Source organism: Salmo salar, chromosome ssa02 (assembly GCF_905237065.1).
Source record: "Salmo salar chromosome ssa02, Ssal_v3.1, whole genome shotgun sequence".
NCBI classification, from domain to species: domain Eukaryota; kingdom Metazoa; phylum Chordata; class Actinopteri; order Salmoniformes; family Salmonidae; genus Salmo; species Salmo salar.
Genome location: NC_059443.1, coordinates 63,290,356 through 63,308,793, shown reverse-complemented (window position 1 = coordinate 63,308,793; position 18,438 = coordinate 63,290,356). Strand labels below are relative to the sequence as shown.

The 18,438-nt window shown below is 39.5% G+C and overlaps 1 protein-coding gene across 1 annotated transcript in view; it reads left to right on the top strand.

Annotated features, from left to right (window-relative positions):
- LOC106596305 (activating transcription factor 7-interacting protein 1) overlaps positions 1-14,460 on the top strand; it is a 39,750-nt gene extending 25,290 nt beyond the window's left edge. The window contains exons 13-14 of the mRNA XM_045707502.1: positions 6,449-6,522; positions 13,457-14,460. Coding sequence (XP_045563458.1) covers positions 6,449-6,522; positions 13,457-13,939 — 557 coding nt within the window. The 3' untranslated portion in view covers positions 13,940-14,460. The remainder of the gene's footprint in view (positions 1-6,448; positions 6,523-13,456) is intronic.
- Positions 14,461-18,438: the final 3,978 nt, after the last annotated feature.

Here is an 18,438-nt window from a genome sequence, read left to right as displayed (position 1 = left end):
TAACATTTTTGACATGCGTTTTTCTGTATTTTTTGTTTGTTATTCTGTCTCTCACTGTTCAAATTAACATACCATTAAAATTATAGACCGGTCATTTCTTTGTCAGTGGGCAAACGTACAAAATCAGCAGGGGATCAAATACTTTTTCCCTCACTGTAAGTCTAAATATTGCTGTTACATTGCACAACCTTCAATGTTATGTCATAATTATGTTTAATTCTGGCAAATTAATTACGGTCTTTGTTAGGAAGAAATGTTCTTCACACAGTTCGCAACGAGCCAGGCGGCCCAAACTGCTGCATATACCCTGATTCTGCTTGCACAAAACGCAAGAGAAGTGACACAATTTCCCTAGTTAAAAGAAATTCATGTTTGCAGGCAATATTAACTAAATATGCAGGTTTAAAAATATATGCTTGTGTATTCATTTTAAGAAAGGCATTGATGTTTATGGTAGGTACACATTGGTGCTTTTCTTGTGAATGCGCTTGTTAGATCACCCGTTTGGCGAAGTAGGCTGTGATTCAATGATAAATTAACAGGCACCGCATCGATTATATGCAACGCAGGAAAAGCTTGATAAACTAGTAATATCATCAATCATGTGTAGTTAACTAGTGATTATGTTAAGATTGTTTTTTATAAGATACGTTTAATGCTAGCTAGCACCTTACCTTGGCTCCTTGCTGCACTCGCATAACAGGTAGTCAGCCTGCCACGCAGTCTCCTCGTGGAGTGCAATGTAATCGGCCATAATCGGTGTCCAAAAATGCCAATTACAGATTGTTATGAAAACTTGAAATCGGCCCTAATTAATCAGCCATTCCGATTAATCGGTCGACCTCTACTGGAGACTCATATCTCCCTCACTAGCTTTAAGCACCGGCTGTCAGAGCAACTCACAGATCACTGCACCTGTACATAGCCCATCTGTAAATAGCCCATCCAACTACCTCATCACCATACTGTATTTATTTATTTATTTATTTATCTTGCTCCTTTGCACCCCAGTATCTCTACTTGCACATTCATCTTCTGCACATCAATCACTCCAGTGTTTAATTGGTATATTGTAATTACTTCGCCACCATGGCCTATTTATTGCCTTTACCTCCCTTATCTTACCTCATTTGCACACACTGTATATAGACTTTTTCTACTGTATTATTGACTGTATGTTTGTTTATTCCATGTGAAACTCTGTTGTTGTATGTGTCGAACTGCTTTGCTTTATTCTTGGCCAGGTTGCAGTTGTAAATGAGAACTTGTTCTCAACTAGCCTACCTGGTTAAATAATGGTGAAATTCAAAATATTACCATAAACTTTTTCAATGCTAGCTAGTGTGCTAGCTAGTGTGCATGTAGTGACGTAATGCTTGTAGTTATGTAATGCTAGTGGGCGCAACATGTAATGACTTAATGCTAATGGATGTCGTACTGTTACAAGGACCCTCAATGGCAGTGGGTGTGCCGTGTAGTTACTGCAGTCCGCAGATGGATATTATTGCTTGAAAGGAGCGCACGCCTTCACTTTTCTGAGGAGATTTTGTTTGTGTTCGTGGGTGCGTAGCCCGATGTGATCAGAGGTAAGTTGCACTTTAATTACCTTCTGCCTTTTGTAATATTATATCGTTCCCAGAGTAAGACAAGTATTTCTCAGATATAAACCTGCTGTTGATTGTGTTTTGAGGGAGAGTGCAAATGAAATGGCAAGGTAGCTAGCTAGCTGACTAGCTTTTGCTAACCCAATCCATTGTCAGTGAATCTGACAGACGAAGTTTCAGTTTCCCATAAATGATTGCTTGTTGGCTATCTAGATAGCCACCTTGTCAATAGCATAAAGAGTGAACAGATTGATCAGATGTGTGTGGCAAAAGCTAACTATCAAATTAGTTAGCTAAGCTGGCTAGCTAAGCTAGCTCCAGTGTAGGCCATGTAGCTTGCTAGACTATCAGATTGATTCACACCAGTTTCAATAGCTAACGTTAGGTCTACATTGTGATTAATACTTGAGTGTATATCATTTAATCAGGCTTACATTAATCCATTCTTTTTGAGAATGAGCCAAACTTATTTTTCATGTCTTTTTCATTGGAGGAGCTGTGTGCCATGGTGAATGTCCCTTTTGAAGAGGCCAGATTTTTGCAGTCAGAGAGGAAAGTGATCATGAGAAAAATGCCAGTGGCATCTCAGGATTTCTTTGTGAAAGAGCATACCTTTTACCTATAATAATAGCTAGCTAAATGTACATTGTTTTTAGGAAAATGGCAATGCTAAAATACTGAAATCTGCTGAACATTCTACGCTGAGTCATGTAGCTAATATATTTTAAATGATTGTATCGATATAGGTTCTCTTATTTGAAATGTTTAAGACAACAGGCATCAAAGAGCAGAGCAAACAACGGCAGACCAATCAATTGCTATCAATCAAGGGTCGGCAGGACAGAGAGCAACAAGGTCAACAACAGAGTGGAGTGCTACCAATCTGGCCGGTAGAGTAGGGAGCTACAGGACAGTCAACAAAAGAGCAGAGAGCTACAGAGCAGGGGTCGGCAGAGCAGGGAGTAACAGCAATTGATGAGGGGAAGATGGTGTCAATACATAAAAAATAAATCTACCTGATCATCCGGGCAGCCCAGCATCCTCCCACTCCATGGCTCTCACTCTCTCACTCTCACCTATACGCACATCTGTCATACAGTGTGTCATCTCAGTAAGCTCAGCGTCATTATACTAGAAATCAATGTGTTTTCTTGTATGTATTTTTATTTCCAGCTTGTAGCAGCACACCTGAGGGGGGAGAGAATGGGCATGTCAAGAAAACAAAATACCCTTCACATTGGGAAGATGAGGTTTGGAAGAGAAGGAGGATAAAGCCTACCTTGGCAGGAAAAAGGGTGAAGGGGAGGTGAAGAGAAAGCCAAGCAATATGGGACCAGGATGTGTGTCAGAGGGATGTCGAAGGTCCTCCAAGCGCTCCTGCAATGCAATCTGTGATGAGGACAGAGAGAAGATTTTCCAGTACTTCTGGCAAACATTAGACTGGAATGAAAGGAAAGTGTATGTGTGTGGTCTTGTTGACTGCACTGCAGTGCATCGCTGCAGGTCTGAGAATATGGGCTCTAGAAGGACATCCACATTGGCATACCATCTTGAAGTTTATGGTGAGGAATGAGGCACAAAACGATGACAACATTTCTGTGTGACTTACCGAAAGTACCATCACACTACCGCACGTCGTCCTCCTCTAAGCAGTACCTGGAGCCTGTTTTCCAGTCCGTGTCAGAGCCACAGCCGTCAATGTGAGGAGGATGGGGAAACCCCTCAGTCCCGCCAGGTGTTCACACTAACATGATTGCTTTGACTATGACAGTTGATATCTGCACTGTTTGATTATTTATTACTTACATGATTCTTATCGGAATACCTACCTTGATTTGATGTTGAATTCCTTGCTGAAATGTGCCTTGATGATATTTCCATACTTGTAACATGATTGATGGTGAAATGTTGATACTGATTGTTGTTTGACTGTTGTAATACTTATACTTTGAGTAAAAAATGTAACATAACACTTGGTGTAGGTCTTTTTTGTACACATTCACCATAACATGTACTTGAAGAGACATTGTGATATTGTCATTTACATTATTTCAATGTCTCAAAAGTAATATTTCCCATTCTATTCAATGATAAGAACCCCTTATCTCCACATATAATGTGTGCAAAACTTCATTATAACGTTTTCTTTGTAAAATAGCAATTGTTTAGTGACGTAGATTTTTTTTTTTTCTTCACTATCTGAAAAGTTGCTATTTTTTTGGATGCAAGATTTTCATCCGACGTTGACGATATGCTTGTTACAGACCAGGCGGAACAAATGTAAACCTTGAATTTGCAGGTTTAAAATATCTCTGTTGGCAAAGTTATTTTATGAAATCCCATCAGTTGCCTTCAGAAAGTGTTTAGACCCCTTGACTTTTTCCACATTTTGTTGTGGTACAGCCTGAATTGAAAATGGATTAAATTGAGATGTTTTGTCACTGGCCTACACACAATAACCCATAATGTCAGAGTGTAATTTTTTTGGTATGTTTACAAATTAATACAAAATCTAAAGCTAAAATGTCTTGAGTCAATAAGTATTCAACCCCTTTGTTACGGCAAGCCTAATTAAGTTAAGGAGTAAAAAATGTGCTTAAGTCAAATAAGAAGTTGCATGGACTCTGTGTGCAATAATAGTGTTTAACATTTTTTATTGACTACCTCATCTCTGTACCTCACAAATACAATGATTTGTAAGGTCCCTCAGTCGACCTGTGAATTTCAAACACAAGTACAACCACAAAGACCAGGGAGGTTTTCCAATGCACTGCAAAGAAGGTCATCTATCGGTAGATGGGTAAATACAAAAAAAGCAGACATTGAATATCCCTTTGAGCATGGTGAAGTTATTAATTGCACTTTGGATGGTGTATAAATACACCGTCACTACAAAGATACAGATGTCCTTCCTAACACAGTTGCCGGAGAGGAAGGAAACCTCTCAGGGATTTCACCATGGAGCCAATGGTGACTTTAAAACAGTTAGTTTAATGGCTGTGATAGGAGAAAACTTAGGGTGGATCATCAACATTGTAGTTACTTCACAATACTAACCTAATTCTAACCTAGTGAAAAGGAAGCCTGTACAGAATAAACATATTCCAAAACATGCATCCTGTTTGCAATTAAAACTGCAAAAAATGTGGCAAAGAAATTAACTTTATGTCCTGAATACAAAGTGTTATTTGTGGGGCAAATCCAACACATCACTGAGTACCACTCTTCATATACTGAACAAAAATATAAATGCAACATGCAACAACTTATAAGATTTTATGGAGTCACAGTTCATATGAGGAAATCAGTCAATTGAAATAAATTCATTAGGACTTAATCTATGGATTTCACATGCTGGAAATACAGATATGCATCTGTTGGTCACAGATACCTTAACAGTGGGCCTCACAATGGGCCTCAGGTTCTCTTCACAGTATTACTTTGCATTCAAATTACCATCAATAAAATGTAATTGTGTTTGTTGTCCGTAGCTTATGCCTGCCCATACCATATCCCCACTGCCACCATGGGGCACTCTGTTCACAATGCTGACATGAGCAAACAGCTCGCCCACACAACGCCATAAATGTGGTCTGCGGTTGTGAGGCCGGTAGGACATACTGCAAAATCTCTAAAACGGCGATGAGAGAAATCAACATTAAATTCTCTGGCAACAGCTCTGGTGGACATTCCTGCAGTCATCATGCCAGTTGCACACTCCCTCAACTTGAGACATCTGACATTGTGTTTTGTGACAAAACTGCACATTGCGTGTATGGGAAATTTCTGGGATCTGTTATTTCAGCTCATGAAACATGGGACTAACACTTTACAAGTTGCATTTTTATATATTTTTTCAGTAATGATTATGATGGTCATAATGCTCCTTGACAGGGTCATAAGCAAGCATAGTGGTGGGGCTGGCTGCATCATGTTATGAGTATGCTTGTCATTGGCAAGGACTAGGGAATTTTTTATGGTAAAAAGAAACAGAATTTTTAAAAATCCTAGAGGAAAACCTGGTCCAGTCTGCTTTCCAACAGACACTGGGAGACCGTCACCTTTCAGCAGGACAATAACCTAAAACAAGGCCAAATATACACTGGAGTTGCTTACCAAGACAACGTTGAATGTTCCTGAGTGGTCTTGTTTCAGTTTTGACTTAAATCGGCTTGAACATCTATGGCAAGACTTGAAAATGGCTGTCTAGCAATGATCAACAACCAACTTGACAGAGCTTGAAGAATTGTAATAATAAAATAATGTACACTTACCCAGAAATAGTCACAGCTGTAATCTCTGCCAAAGGTGATTCTAACATGTATTGACTCAGGGGGTTGAATATTCTAATCAAGACATGTTTTATTTTTCATATTTTACTTCCACTTTCACATTTAGTATTTTGTGTAGATCGTAGACCAAAAAAATGACAATGAAATCAATTTTAATCCCACTTTGTAGCACAGCAAAATGTGGAAAAAGTCAAGGGGTCATACTTGGACAAAAAGTTTACGTTTAAACTTTTTCTAATGTTCGTATATGGACCCCATATCACCCTGATATTACTATAACACTCATTAGATTCTAATCTTAATTGCTGGATGTTTCATGATTGTGGTCAGTCAGTTGACACAATTTAATAGAATTCCAAGGATATCTATTAGCCTAGCCATGCCTGTTACTCAATGTGTTTATAAGTCAGCTCTATGTCTGTTTGCTCTGTAAAAGTGGTTCATAAAGTTTGCATATTGTTTTTTTACTCAAAGAATCTTGTGAACAATGCAGATTTGAGGAGGGGATGCTTATTATGTTATCTAATTTGACATATTGTCCTCTCTTTACAGGCACAACATCAAGAGCATCTCCTCAACAGTCAGTTGGCGGTCCTCATCTGACAGTTCACTACCGCCCCCCTCTGGTGAGTTTGTTAGCGCTGAATCTATTTCACATGTTCATATTTTTCTTTGATTCATTTGAGTTCCTATAAGATTATTTTAATGTGTTAATCTCTTAACATTTTAATGAATACGAAACAAACACAACACAATGAAATACAAATAGGCAGTTCCTTGGCCACCTATATAAAGTAATGACCTTGACCTATAAAGATTATCCTTACTTTTTATATTTAATATAGCATTTGTAAAATAACATTAAAAGGATATTTTCTGTGTTGTACTGTAGGACATGTGTTTTTGTTACAAAGGTTACTACTAGAGGGTGAAAAGGTGAAATCATCAAATATTACCGAGAGATTTACTCACTTCATCACATTGATAGAGGGTCTTCAATCGGTCTTCTTTGTGATGTTACACACTGTCACATGATTACCATCATGTGACAGTGTGTATCACATGATTACCATCATGTGATATGCTTTAAAATGGCTTTTTATCTTTGTTATACTGAATGACATTGATGAAGCGCAAAAGTCCGGACAAAAGTTATTCAAGTTTTTTAAATATTTTTTTCCGATACAGTATGTCGCCCATTACTCTATATATTGTTGCAAACACTAACACACACAAAATAAGATGGCGCCGACAGAGATGGTTGCCTCGCTTCAAGTCCTTAGGAAACTATGCAGTAATTAAGTTGATGTATTATTTCTTACATTGTTACAGTGTTATTATATACAGCCGGGAAGAACTATTAGATGTAAGAGCGACATCAATTTACCAACATTACGACCAGGAATACGCCTTTCCCGAAGCGGATCCTTTGTTCGGACCTCCATCCTGGACATTGGATCTAATCCCAGAGGCCGACCCAAAACAACGTCGTCGCTGCAAGAGAGAGGGGCAGACTGAGCGGCCTCCTGGTCAGACTTAGAAGGCGAGCACACCACCCACCGCTTTCGAGCAGATTAGTTGCCAATGTCCAGTCTCTAGACAACAAGATGGACGAAATTAGGGCATCAGTTACCTTGCAGAGATTTTAACATTCTCTGTTGGAAACATGGCTCTCTTGGGATATGTTGTCAGAGTCGGTACAGCCACCGGGTTTCTTCATGCATCACGCCGACAGAAACAAACCCTCTGTCTGGTAAGAAGAAGGTCAGGGATGTATGCCTCATGATTTAACAACGCATAATAACAACATACAGGAACTAAAGTTATTTTGTTCAACTGACCTAGAATTCATTAAAATCAAATTCCGACTGCATTATCTCCCAAGAGAATTCTCTTTGATTATAGTCACAGCCGTGTATATACCCCCCAAGCGGATACCTCGACAGCCCTGAAAGATCTTCACTGGACTCTTATGTAAACTGTAAACCATATATCCTGAGGCTGCATTTATTGTGGGATTTTAACAAAGCTAATTTGAGAACAAGGCTATCTAAATTCTACCAGTACATTGACTGTAGTACCCACTCGAGCAAAACACTGGACAACTGCTACTCTAACTTCCGTGATACATACAAGGCCCTCCCCCACCCTCCCTTCGGCAAATCCAACCACGACTCCATCTTGCTCGTACCGTCCAATAGGCAGAACCTCAAACAGGATGTACCCGTGACATGAACTATTCAACGCTGGTCTAACCATTTGGAATCCACACGTCAAGATTGTTTTGATCACGTGGGCTGGAAAATGTTCCGGGAAGCCTCAGACAATAACATCGATTTATACGCCGACTCGGTGAGCGAATTTATTAGGAAGTGCATTGGAGATGTTGTACCCACTGTGACTATTAAAACCTACTAAACTGATAGTGCAAACCACCGCATTCAACCATGGAAAGAGATTGGGGAATATGGCCGAATATAAACAGTGTGGTTATTCCCTCCGCAAGGCAATTAAACAAGTGAAATGTCAGTATAGGGACAAAATGGAGTCGCAGTTCAACGGCCCAGACACAAGACGTATGTAGCAGGATCTACAGGCAATTACGGACTACAAAAAGAAAACCAGCTACGTCACAGACACCGACGTCTTGCATCCAGACAAGCAAAACACCTTCTTTGCCCGCTTTGAGGATAATACAGTGCCACCGACTCGGCCCGCTACCAAGGACTGCGGGCCCCCCCTCTCCTTCTCCGTGGCCGACGTAAGACATTTAAATGTGTTAACCCTCGGAAGGCTGCTGGCCCAGATTCATATTCCATCCCTTTACATTTGTGTGTATAAGGTAGTTGTTGTGAATTTGTTATATTACTTGTTAGATATTACTGCACGGTCGGAACTAGAAGCACAAGCATTTTGCTACACTCGCATTAACATCTGCTAACCATGTGTATGTGACCAGATTTGATTTGAATTGTGCTATGGGTGTTCATTTATATTTTTACGATGAATTTCTACATTTTAAAAACACTTTTGTCATTAGAATTTTAACCCAGACAGTTACACTGAAGGACATTTTGACACTTTGGAGCTCAATAACTCCCTTAATTTAATAGTTTGCAACACAAATATTTCTGGGTCAAAAGAATGGTAAGAGTTGAGTGATTTAATATTATATTTATACATATTTATGTTATGTTAAGTGAATGGCCTTCGGACACCAAATTTACACGTCTCGTCTTTGCCCCAAATCCGTCTTCAGTATCACGCTTTTGTCCTTCAGCACACCAAAAGTTTCATGTTATACCACAATGTCACCCGTTATGCTGAATGACAGTAGCTTTGTTATCCCATGTTTTCACTAGTTTACTAAATGTAATCATGCAATTCATATTTACTTGTTGTATGAATACTGAATATGATCATTTTAAACTATTTTATGGCATTTTAAGGTATTTCAAGGAACATTATCTTTATACTGTAGATGCCATTGTCTAATAAGGAGAGGGCTGCACGGCACAGACAAAAGATTAACGCAGATCCAGTTGCTAGGGAGGAAAGACTAGCCAGAAGAAAAGCAAGGTATTGTTTTCATGGCTTCATGTTACTGTCAGCAACAGAATAGGATATAATAGGATATAAAGCTGGGTGGATAACACTTAACATTAAGTTGCGCTATTACACTGTAGTTAATGTTTTATTGCACTGCAGTTAAGGTATAACTGATGAATTATATTAGTTAATATAATATTACACACATACACAAATATGGATTAAAAATGGATTATGAATTATAAGTTAAATGCTGCTTCACATTTGGGGCACTTTATGAAAAATTGAGACTGTACAAGTTTGAATTGAAGTAGTTTGATGGGCATTTTATCTATCTATTTTGTGTAGGGATTTTGAAATTGCATTTGTGTATCTGCATTGAATAGAAATTTACCAGTTACAGTGTAACAATGCATAATACTTAACTATCATGTAATAATGCAACTTAATGCAATGTAAAGTGTTTGCCGCAGGCTCAAATTATAGTAAAGTGATTATTATTAACATTAGCAGTGAAATAGTAACAAAACATGTTTGGGAGAGGGAGTTGATTTAACTTTTAAACTTTGTTTAAGTGTTATCATTGTATAGCCTACTATTAATAGACTACTAATAACATTTAATGGATGTGAATCCTATTCTGTGCCAGTGTCATAACTATAACATTTTCGTTTTTTAGCTATCAGAGAAGAAAGAAGGATGTCAATCCTGATCATCCACCGATCCATACAATGACACAATCTGATGCTGAAAAAAAGAGGGAAAAATGGAGATTAAATCAGAGGAGGCGGCGTGAAAAAAATTAACAAATTATTGTGGTAATGAACTTAACTCCAGTGTCCACTGAAGGAAACTATTTTGAGCAGCCCCCTGAACAACTTGTACAACAACAAGTATAACATGAACATGCACCTCCAGAGCTGGAGCAACCATCTGAATCCTTGACTCCAGAACTAGAACAATCCCTTGAGCCTCAATCTCAAACACTGGAGCAACTACTTGCTTCCTCTACTCCAGAAAAAGTGAAAAGAGTATCAAAGTGTTGCATGCGGCTGCAAAGGGAAAAACGAGAACTAAAGAAGAAAATTCTCCAACTGGAAATGCAACTAAAACAATCGCAACAAAAAAGTGACAAACTACAAAAGGGCATGCAGAGTTCAAATGCAATCTAACTGAAAAATACATGTCTTTTAGTGAGGAAAACACAGGTCATTGCATTTCTCAGTAGAGATGAAAATAGTTGCCTTTTCTCAGGGAAGAAAGACACGGTCACGCAAAAGAAGGTTCAGGGGCGCATACTCTTGAAATCTCTAAAAGAACTCCATGCAGGTGTACAATTCAGAGGTGGATGGGACACTCTCGCTGTCATACAGACAGTTTTTACAACTGTGGCCATTTTACATTACAGAACCGAAGGCACATGACCACAACACCTGTGCGTGTCTCGATCACGAGAATGTGACACTTCTAGTTGACAGGTTGAGCCAAAGCGGGTTGCTAAAAACCTCAAGCGTTTCCGAGTTACTATCTTCCATTGTCTATGATCTCAAGAACAAGCAGTGCATGTACCGTGTTTGTGCAAAGTTATGCTACGATGAAATAGAGCTGGCCCTACCTGCAGAGAATGTACCAATTTAATGGCAACAGTGGCAAAGGGAGAAATCAAGCAATGGAGAAAGGTCATTGTCAAATTTTGTGAGAAAAAAAACAGACTGGCACGTGGCTCGATCTGGTTAAAAACTTAAACGAGTAACTGGATGCTCTTGCGAGGCACCAGTTTAACTGGCTGCACCAAGTTGAGCAGTGCCGAAACTTAAAAGACACACTTAAAGAACACGAGGTTGTAATCCACATGGACTTTTCTGAAAATGATGCGTGTCAGCTGTATACAGAGGTACAGGCTTTTCATTTTGGGGGTCGGCCATAAGAAGGCAACTATACACACAAGTGTTGTGTACACATCACAGGAATGCCAACCCTATGCCTCCATTTCAGAGTCCCTCCGGCATGACGAGCGTGCCGTGTGGGCTCATCTGAAGCCTGTCTTGGATGATAGGAAGGGAAAAAAACATCCCCGACCACACTACATGCATGAGTGATGGCCCCATCACGCAATATAGAAATAAAAATAATTTCTACCTAATGAGCACGGTGCCATTTCTCATGGGTTTCAAAGCGGTAACGTGGAATTTTTCTGAAAAGTCCCACGGAAAGGTGCGCTCGATGGGGTTGGTGGTTCCATTAAACGTTGTGCAGATGAGTTTGTCAAAAAGGGCGGTGACCTCCAGAGCCCAAAGGAGCTCTACACCATGCTGGAGAAAACGCAGTCAAGCGTAAAGTACTTCTGGATTGACATCGGGAGGTGTCCTGCTTCTGCTCCCGAGCAGGTATCTCCTGTGAGTGCAATGCTCCAACAAAGGTGGACTTTCAGAACCAAAATGCAGATGCAGAAGACAACCTGTCCACAATGGTGAAACCACCAGAGGACTTAAAAGGAAAGTTCATAATAGTCAATTACGATTACCAGCCATTTGTTGGCCAAGTTTTGAAGGTTGTGGGAGAGGAGATGTAAATCAGTTGCATGCAATAAGCAACCGAAATAAATAATTAATTGCGTGGCCCCAAGTTAAGGACATCACATACTACTTCAAGTCAGATGTCCAAGCAGTAATCTCCGAACCAGACCCGTGTACTACAAAACGAAGGAATTCAAAACTGCAACTCTGACTGGGAAAAGTTTACAGAGCTTTATTAGTCCAAATTCCAAGTTACACACCAGTTAGGCTACAGAATACTACATAGGCCTACACAAGAAAACGACATACACAAGCAATCTAAAAATAAATCCATATTTTAAAGATGTTATTGAATGATTAGTTCAGTTTGAGAACATTGAGTTCCATTTGATGTTCAAATAATGGATTTGGTTAATATTCTGATGTTCAGAATACTGAAATGTTTTGTCTTGATGTTGGTGGAATAATTGTTTATGCATTTTCTTTCAAATGCCTGATGTAATGTCATGACATTACTTTGAGAAAGATATCCACTGTTTCATGAGGATTTAAAGCAAAACTACAGTTTTTTTCCCCAATGTTTATGGAATGTTTTTTAATTAATGCTTTGTTTGAAATGTTCAATGCTGATTTTAATCCTATGTGAATTAAATTGTATCTCATGTGTCAGTTAAACTATGTTGTATAGTAAAACCCATGTTCTTTATGTGTGTGGCGTATGGGTCATTTCTCTCTCTCTCTCTAGTATGGAAGAGATTTAAGTTCAGCAAGCCTGCACATTTTAAACATCTTATCCTGTTTTTTACACAGTTTTATAACAAAAAATAGCTAAAAGAAAAATACTATTGCTGCTACTAATAATAGTTCATAGGATCATTATTGTTGTTGCTGAAGGATCACATTTAATCAATATTTGTGGGCCGTAGTGATGTCATTCAGGGTAACAGAATATTGTCATACAGTATAACACCAGTATTTTATTAAAATACAATAACTTGCTTTTGTTGACTCAGAGACAAAAACAAATCTCAAAGGATGAAGTGAAAGATGTTTTCATAGATTTTAGTTTTTTTTCCAGTGTAAGGCAGGAAGTAAAAAAAATAAAAAAATAAATTGAGTTGTACTCGTGACACATCAAATATGTGGTATTCAAAATAAAAGAATGTCATTTTTTTCTGGGTAGTTATATTTCTGCCAGTCTAAGCATGGATATATAACCTTGTGATTATGAAAAAAACAGTGTTATACTGAATGACATTTTACTAGGGTACATTCATAGTAATTATTGGCTTTATTCTTGAATATAAATAATATAAGGGCATAGGTGACACTCCAATGAACATTAAAAAGACTTAGGGAATTGTAATTGCTGTTTTATTTTTTTGCTACTTTGAAAACCTATATATTTTTATTTTTCAAAAGCTATACATTTGTGATGTTTCCCTGCATATTTCTTGCCCTAATTAATTTCCATCTCCTCTCGTTTCCCTCCCAGGACTCCCCATCCAAAGCACGCATGGGAAACAATACCACTCCAACCAAGCCCCCCCCTGTCACCCTGCCCCCGTTACCCTTGGCTCCCCTGCCTCCTGGCCGGCTACCCATGGAGGCCAACCAGACCACGCCCCCCCAGCAGCCCCAGCTGAAGTTGGCCAGGGTGCAAAACCAGAATGGCATCGTCCTGTCCTGGTGTGTGGCAGAGACTGACCTGACCTGTGCAGGGGTGGAAAGCTACCACCTGTACGCGTACCACCAGGACAACGCTGGGTCGGCTGGTAATGGCCCTGGAGCGGGGCAGCACTGGAAGAAGATCGGGGAGGTAAAGGCACTGCCACTGCCCATGGCCTGTACCCTCACCCAATTTGTCTCTGGATCTACGTATTACTTTGCTGTCCGGGCCCGGGATGTGTACGGGCGCTTCGGGACTTTCTGTGAGCCGCAGTGCACTGACGTCATCAGCGCGACGACTCCTAGCTGAGCCAACCAGGAAGGGAAAAGGCATTTCATGTGACAGGAAGTTGATAGCATTCCACCTGCTTCTTTTTTAAGGTGTTCTGGAGGACCCTGACTAAGATTGCTTTAGTGTTAACACTTGTGAACGTACACAAACACACACCATGAGAAAACACCTAAATGTACACTGTTGGACTCCAGACTACTCTGATTGGAGAAAGGATATGGCAACGGTTATCGTTGTATATTCTTTGTGAGTTAAGCTATTGTACATAAGTGAATTGTTCCCCATGGCAGGTCAGATATTTATATGTTGACTTCTGTTACCCTTGTCCAGATGTTTTTATTATAATTTTTTTTTTTTGGCTTTATAAAAAAATAAGTGAAAGAAAATACATTTTAACTTTCACAGAAATTGCACAGGAATGCAAATTCGTTGTTAGAACTTAAATGATGTTAGAAAGATGATAGTAATTTTGTATGTATTGTCTGGTAACCAGACTTAATAGGAATGACAAATTCAATAAAACATTTTATTGGAAAGTGTTTAATCTGTGAGATTAATTTTGTTAGCCTATGTTTACACAGCTGTCCCCATAGCCAATCTTGTCTGTTTTACATGTGACCCATATCAGATTTGCTCGTTCTCACTGATGTAGCCTCTGAAATAGCGTGCAGACGCAATGCTCATTTACTGCCACAGTTCCTTTACATTTTTGGGTGATTATCTTGTCAGCATTGAAATTGTATATGAATTGAGAATCACATACGAATGTGGTAAGAATCGGAACAGATTCCATGTTTTTGATGATGTATACACAATTGGGAAAAGGTCAGATATGAATCGGATATGCCCATACATAAGAATTTGTTGTGCTGTGTTAACAAGGCAGATTTCATGGCTGCGTTTACACAGGCAGCCCAATTGTGTCAATTATTTGCAAAAAAGCTGATCTGATTGGTCAAAAAAAACTATTAGTGGAATAATATCAGAATTGGTCTGCCTGTGTAAACGCAGCCATGGAATCTGATCTTTTGACTTCCAATTTATACCACCTCTATATGTGGATCTCAATCCTGATACAAACCATATCATCCATATGCGACCTCTGTCTGGACGCTCAGATTCTTTTGATCTGAAGTGTTATTTTTTGCACATGACCTGCTATTATGACAACCACCCCAAAATGTAAAGGAACAGTGACAGGAAATGAGCATTGCATCTGTGTGCTATCCGGGATCCTTGGGACTACTCCAGAGGCTACATCACTTTGAATGCTCAAATCAGATGTGGGTCACATGTAAAACTGAGTGGACAAAAAGAAAAACGATTGGATGTAGAAGGAAAGTCAGATTTGGGTTTTTAGAGTGGCTATTTAAACACAGCCTTCGTGTCATAGCTTTATGTAGTGTACTGAAGTAGTCATTGATTGCTTTTATTACAGATCATTATGCAGTCAATTGATTCAGTATTAGTCAATGTTGCAAGGAATTACTTGCATTGCAGACCAATATTCATGTTTCTTTCTCTCCAGCCAACAATCTGACATTAGGCTACCCAATCTTATGGCACCTGGAGGTACTTTTATAGAAGTTTCCTGTCAGCAGCTGAAGAGATCTGGAGGGTGGCAGCCATTCAGAAACACACCAATAAAGCTGTCATTATCCAACACTGACACCAGCTTCCATGACCATCCCTCTCCACACATGATTTACAAGAGTGGCACTTAAGGTATGAAAGGCTGACACTTGTGTGTTTCCCCCCTATTGTCCTGTATATGAACATGTGCTATGAATAAAGCACTGCACAACATGAGGATATTCTATTCCAGAAGCATGATAAGATTCCACAGCTGGTGCTTTGGAGTGCTCAAAGAATTCTCAGAAGCTGTGAAGTAGAGAGGTCAGGAATAAGGTGTATATTAGGTTTTATACTTGTAAGCCTAGCTGTCTTTAGTAGGTATTTAACATAGAGGTAGGTAGAGGACTCATCTTTATATCTGTGCCATTATAGAATCTGTGACAGCATGGGCAGAGCCATTGAGGCTACAACCCATAGGAATCCCCACCCAGTTGACTACTTTGACTACTTTAAGATGGTGGAAGCCCTCAATGGCAGTGCCCATGCTAAAATAGCCTTTTGGCCACTAGAGACCTCTATCTTTCTCTATGGGCCTTTACCCCCTCCGTCACAGCTTTTATGTCTAGAGTACAACCATAGGTTAGTTAGCCTACACAATCACAGTCCATAGCATATGACTAAGCTCAGCTGGGATAATCTGGCAAATAAAGGTAGCATAGGCTATATTTACACAGGAATCCCAATTCTGATATTTTGCCCAATTATGGGCAAAATATATGATCTGATTGGTCAAAAGACCAATTCGTGTCAAAAGATCAGAATTGGGCTGCCTGTGTAAAGGCAGCCATAGATGGAGATCCATCTTAAATTGGCAAGAGGAAAAATGAGTCAATTACATAGGAAAAACTTGACCTACATTTTGACTGCCAGCTTCTCATCAACTTCTTCAAAGCTAAACTGTCAGAATTCCTGCCATGATGAGCCTACTAAGTCAAACAGCAAAAGCACAAAGCACTTTTAGATTGATTCCACACAAGCTTCTGGTGCAAAATTGTGTTTGGGAGCTTACGGATGTTGTAGTAAATTGATTCAGAAAACCTAATAATGACATTGTTTTCATTTCCCTTCGTCAACATCTTCAGTAAATATAGCTAGGTAAGTTAGTATTTCCATGATACTGATGAGTTTACCTCGTTTACTGCATGTGTAGAGCACACGTTTTCAGAAGTAATTAGACTGTTTCTCCTTTTGAACTTGCTAGCATATCTTCCGTTATTCCAAAATATCTTTATAATACAGTCCATGAGTACAGCAAAACACTAGCCTTATGTTGTCATTTTCACCTTATGGTTTGACTTTTATTTCCAAGAGAGGAATTCCTCAAATGATGGTGAGTTCTCACCCATAGGCTACTTTGCCATGTCCAGTTTTCTCACTCCAGATCGTCAATGTTGTTCATCAAATGTTTTATTTATTTATTGAAACAGAGGCGTCTTGCCCATAGAGGGCACAGGGGCACGTGCCCCCTCAGATCTTTCCTGTTTTAAAATGTTTCAATAAAAAAATGAATACAAATATGTTTTTGTAAATTTCGTTGTTGTTGTTTCTCTGTAATACTCTGTAATATAATTGTATGAAGATGGCTTCAGCTAGCCCAGATAAGTCCCCAATCTCTCAACCTCTTGACAAGCTACCAAGAAGCCATTTCAGGCTATCAATCGAGTTAGAGTAACTAGCTTGTCTAACTATTTGTATTTATTTTATTTATTTATTTCACCTTTATTTAACCAGGTAGGCTAGTTGAGAACAAGTTCTCATTTGCAACTGCGACCTGGCCAAGATAAAGCATAGCAATTCGACACATACAACAACAGAGTTACACATGGAATAAACAAAACAGACAGTCAATAATACAGTAGAACAAAAGAAAACAAAAAGTATATATACAGTGAGTGCAAATGAGGTAGGTTAAGGCAATAAATAGGCCATGGTGGCGAAGTAATTACAATATAGCAATTAAACACTGGAATGGTAGATGTGCAGAAGATGAATGTGCAAATAGAGATACTCGGGTGCAAAGGAGCAAGATAAATAAATAAATACAGTATGGGGATGAGGCAGGTAGATAGATGGGCTGTTTACAGATGGGCTATGTACAGGTGCAGTGATCTGTGAGCTGCTCTGACAGCTGGTGCTTAAAGCTAGTGAGGGAGATATGAGTCTCCGGCTTCAGAGATTTTTGCAGTTCGTTCCAGTCATTGGCAGCAGAGAACTGGAAGGAAAGATGACCAAAGGAGGAATTGGCTTTGGGGGTGACCAGTGAGATATACCTGCTGGAGCGCGTGCTACGAGTGGGTGCTGCTATGGTGACCAGTGAGCTGAGATAAGGCGGGGCTTTACCTAGCAGAGACTTGTAGATAACCTGTAGCCAGTGGGTTTGGCGACGAGTATGAAACGAGGGCCAACCAACAAGAGCGTACAGGTCGCAATGGTGGGTAGTGTATGGGGCTTTGGTGACAAAACGGATGGCACTGTGATAGACTGCATCCAGTTTGTTGAGTAGAGTGTTGGAGGCTATTTTATAGATGACATCACCGAAGTCGAGGCTCGGTAGGATGGTCAGTTTTACGAGGGTATGTTTGGCAGCATGAGTGAAGGATGCTTTGTTGCGAGATAGGAAGCCGATTCTAGATTTGATTTTGGATTGGAGATGCTTAATGTGAGTCTGGAAGGAGAGTTTACAGTCTAACCAGACACCCAGGTATTTGTAGTTGTCCACGTATTCTAAGTCAGAGCCGTCCAGAGTAGTGATGCTGGACGGGCGAGCAGGTGCTGGCAGTGATCGATTGAATAGCATGCATTTAGTTTTACTTGTGTTTAAGAGCAGTTGGAGGCCACGGAAGGAGAGTTGTATGGCATTGAAGCTCGTCTGGAGGTTAGTT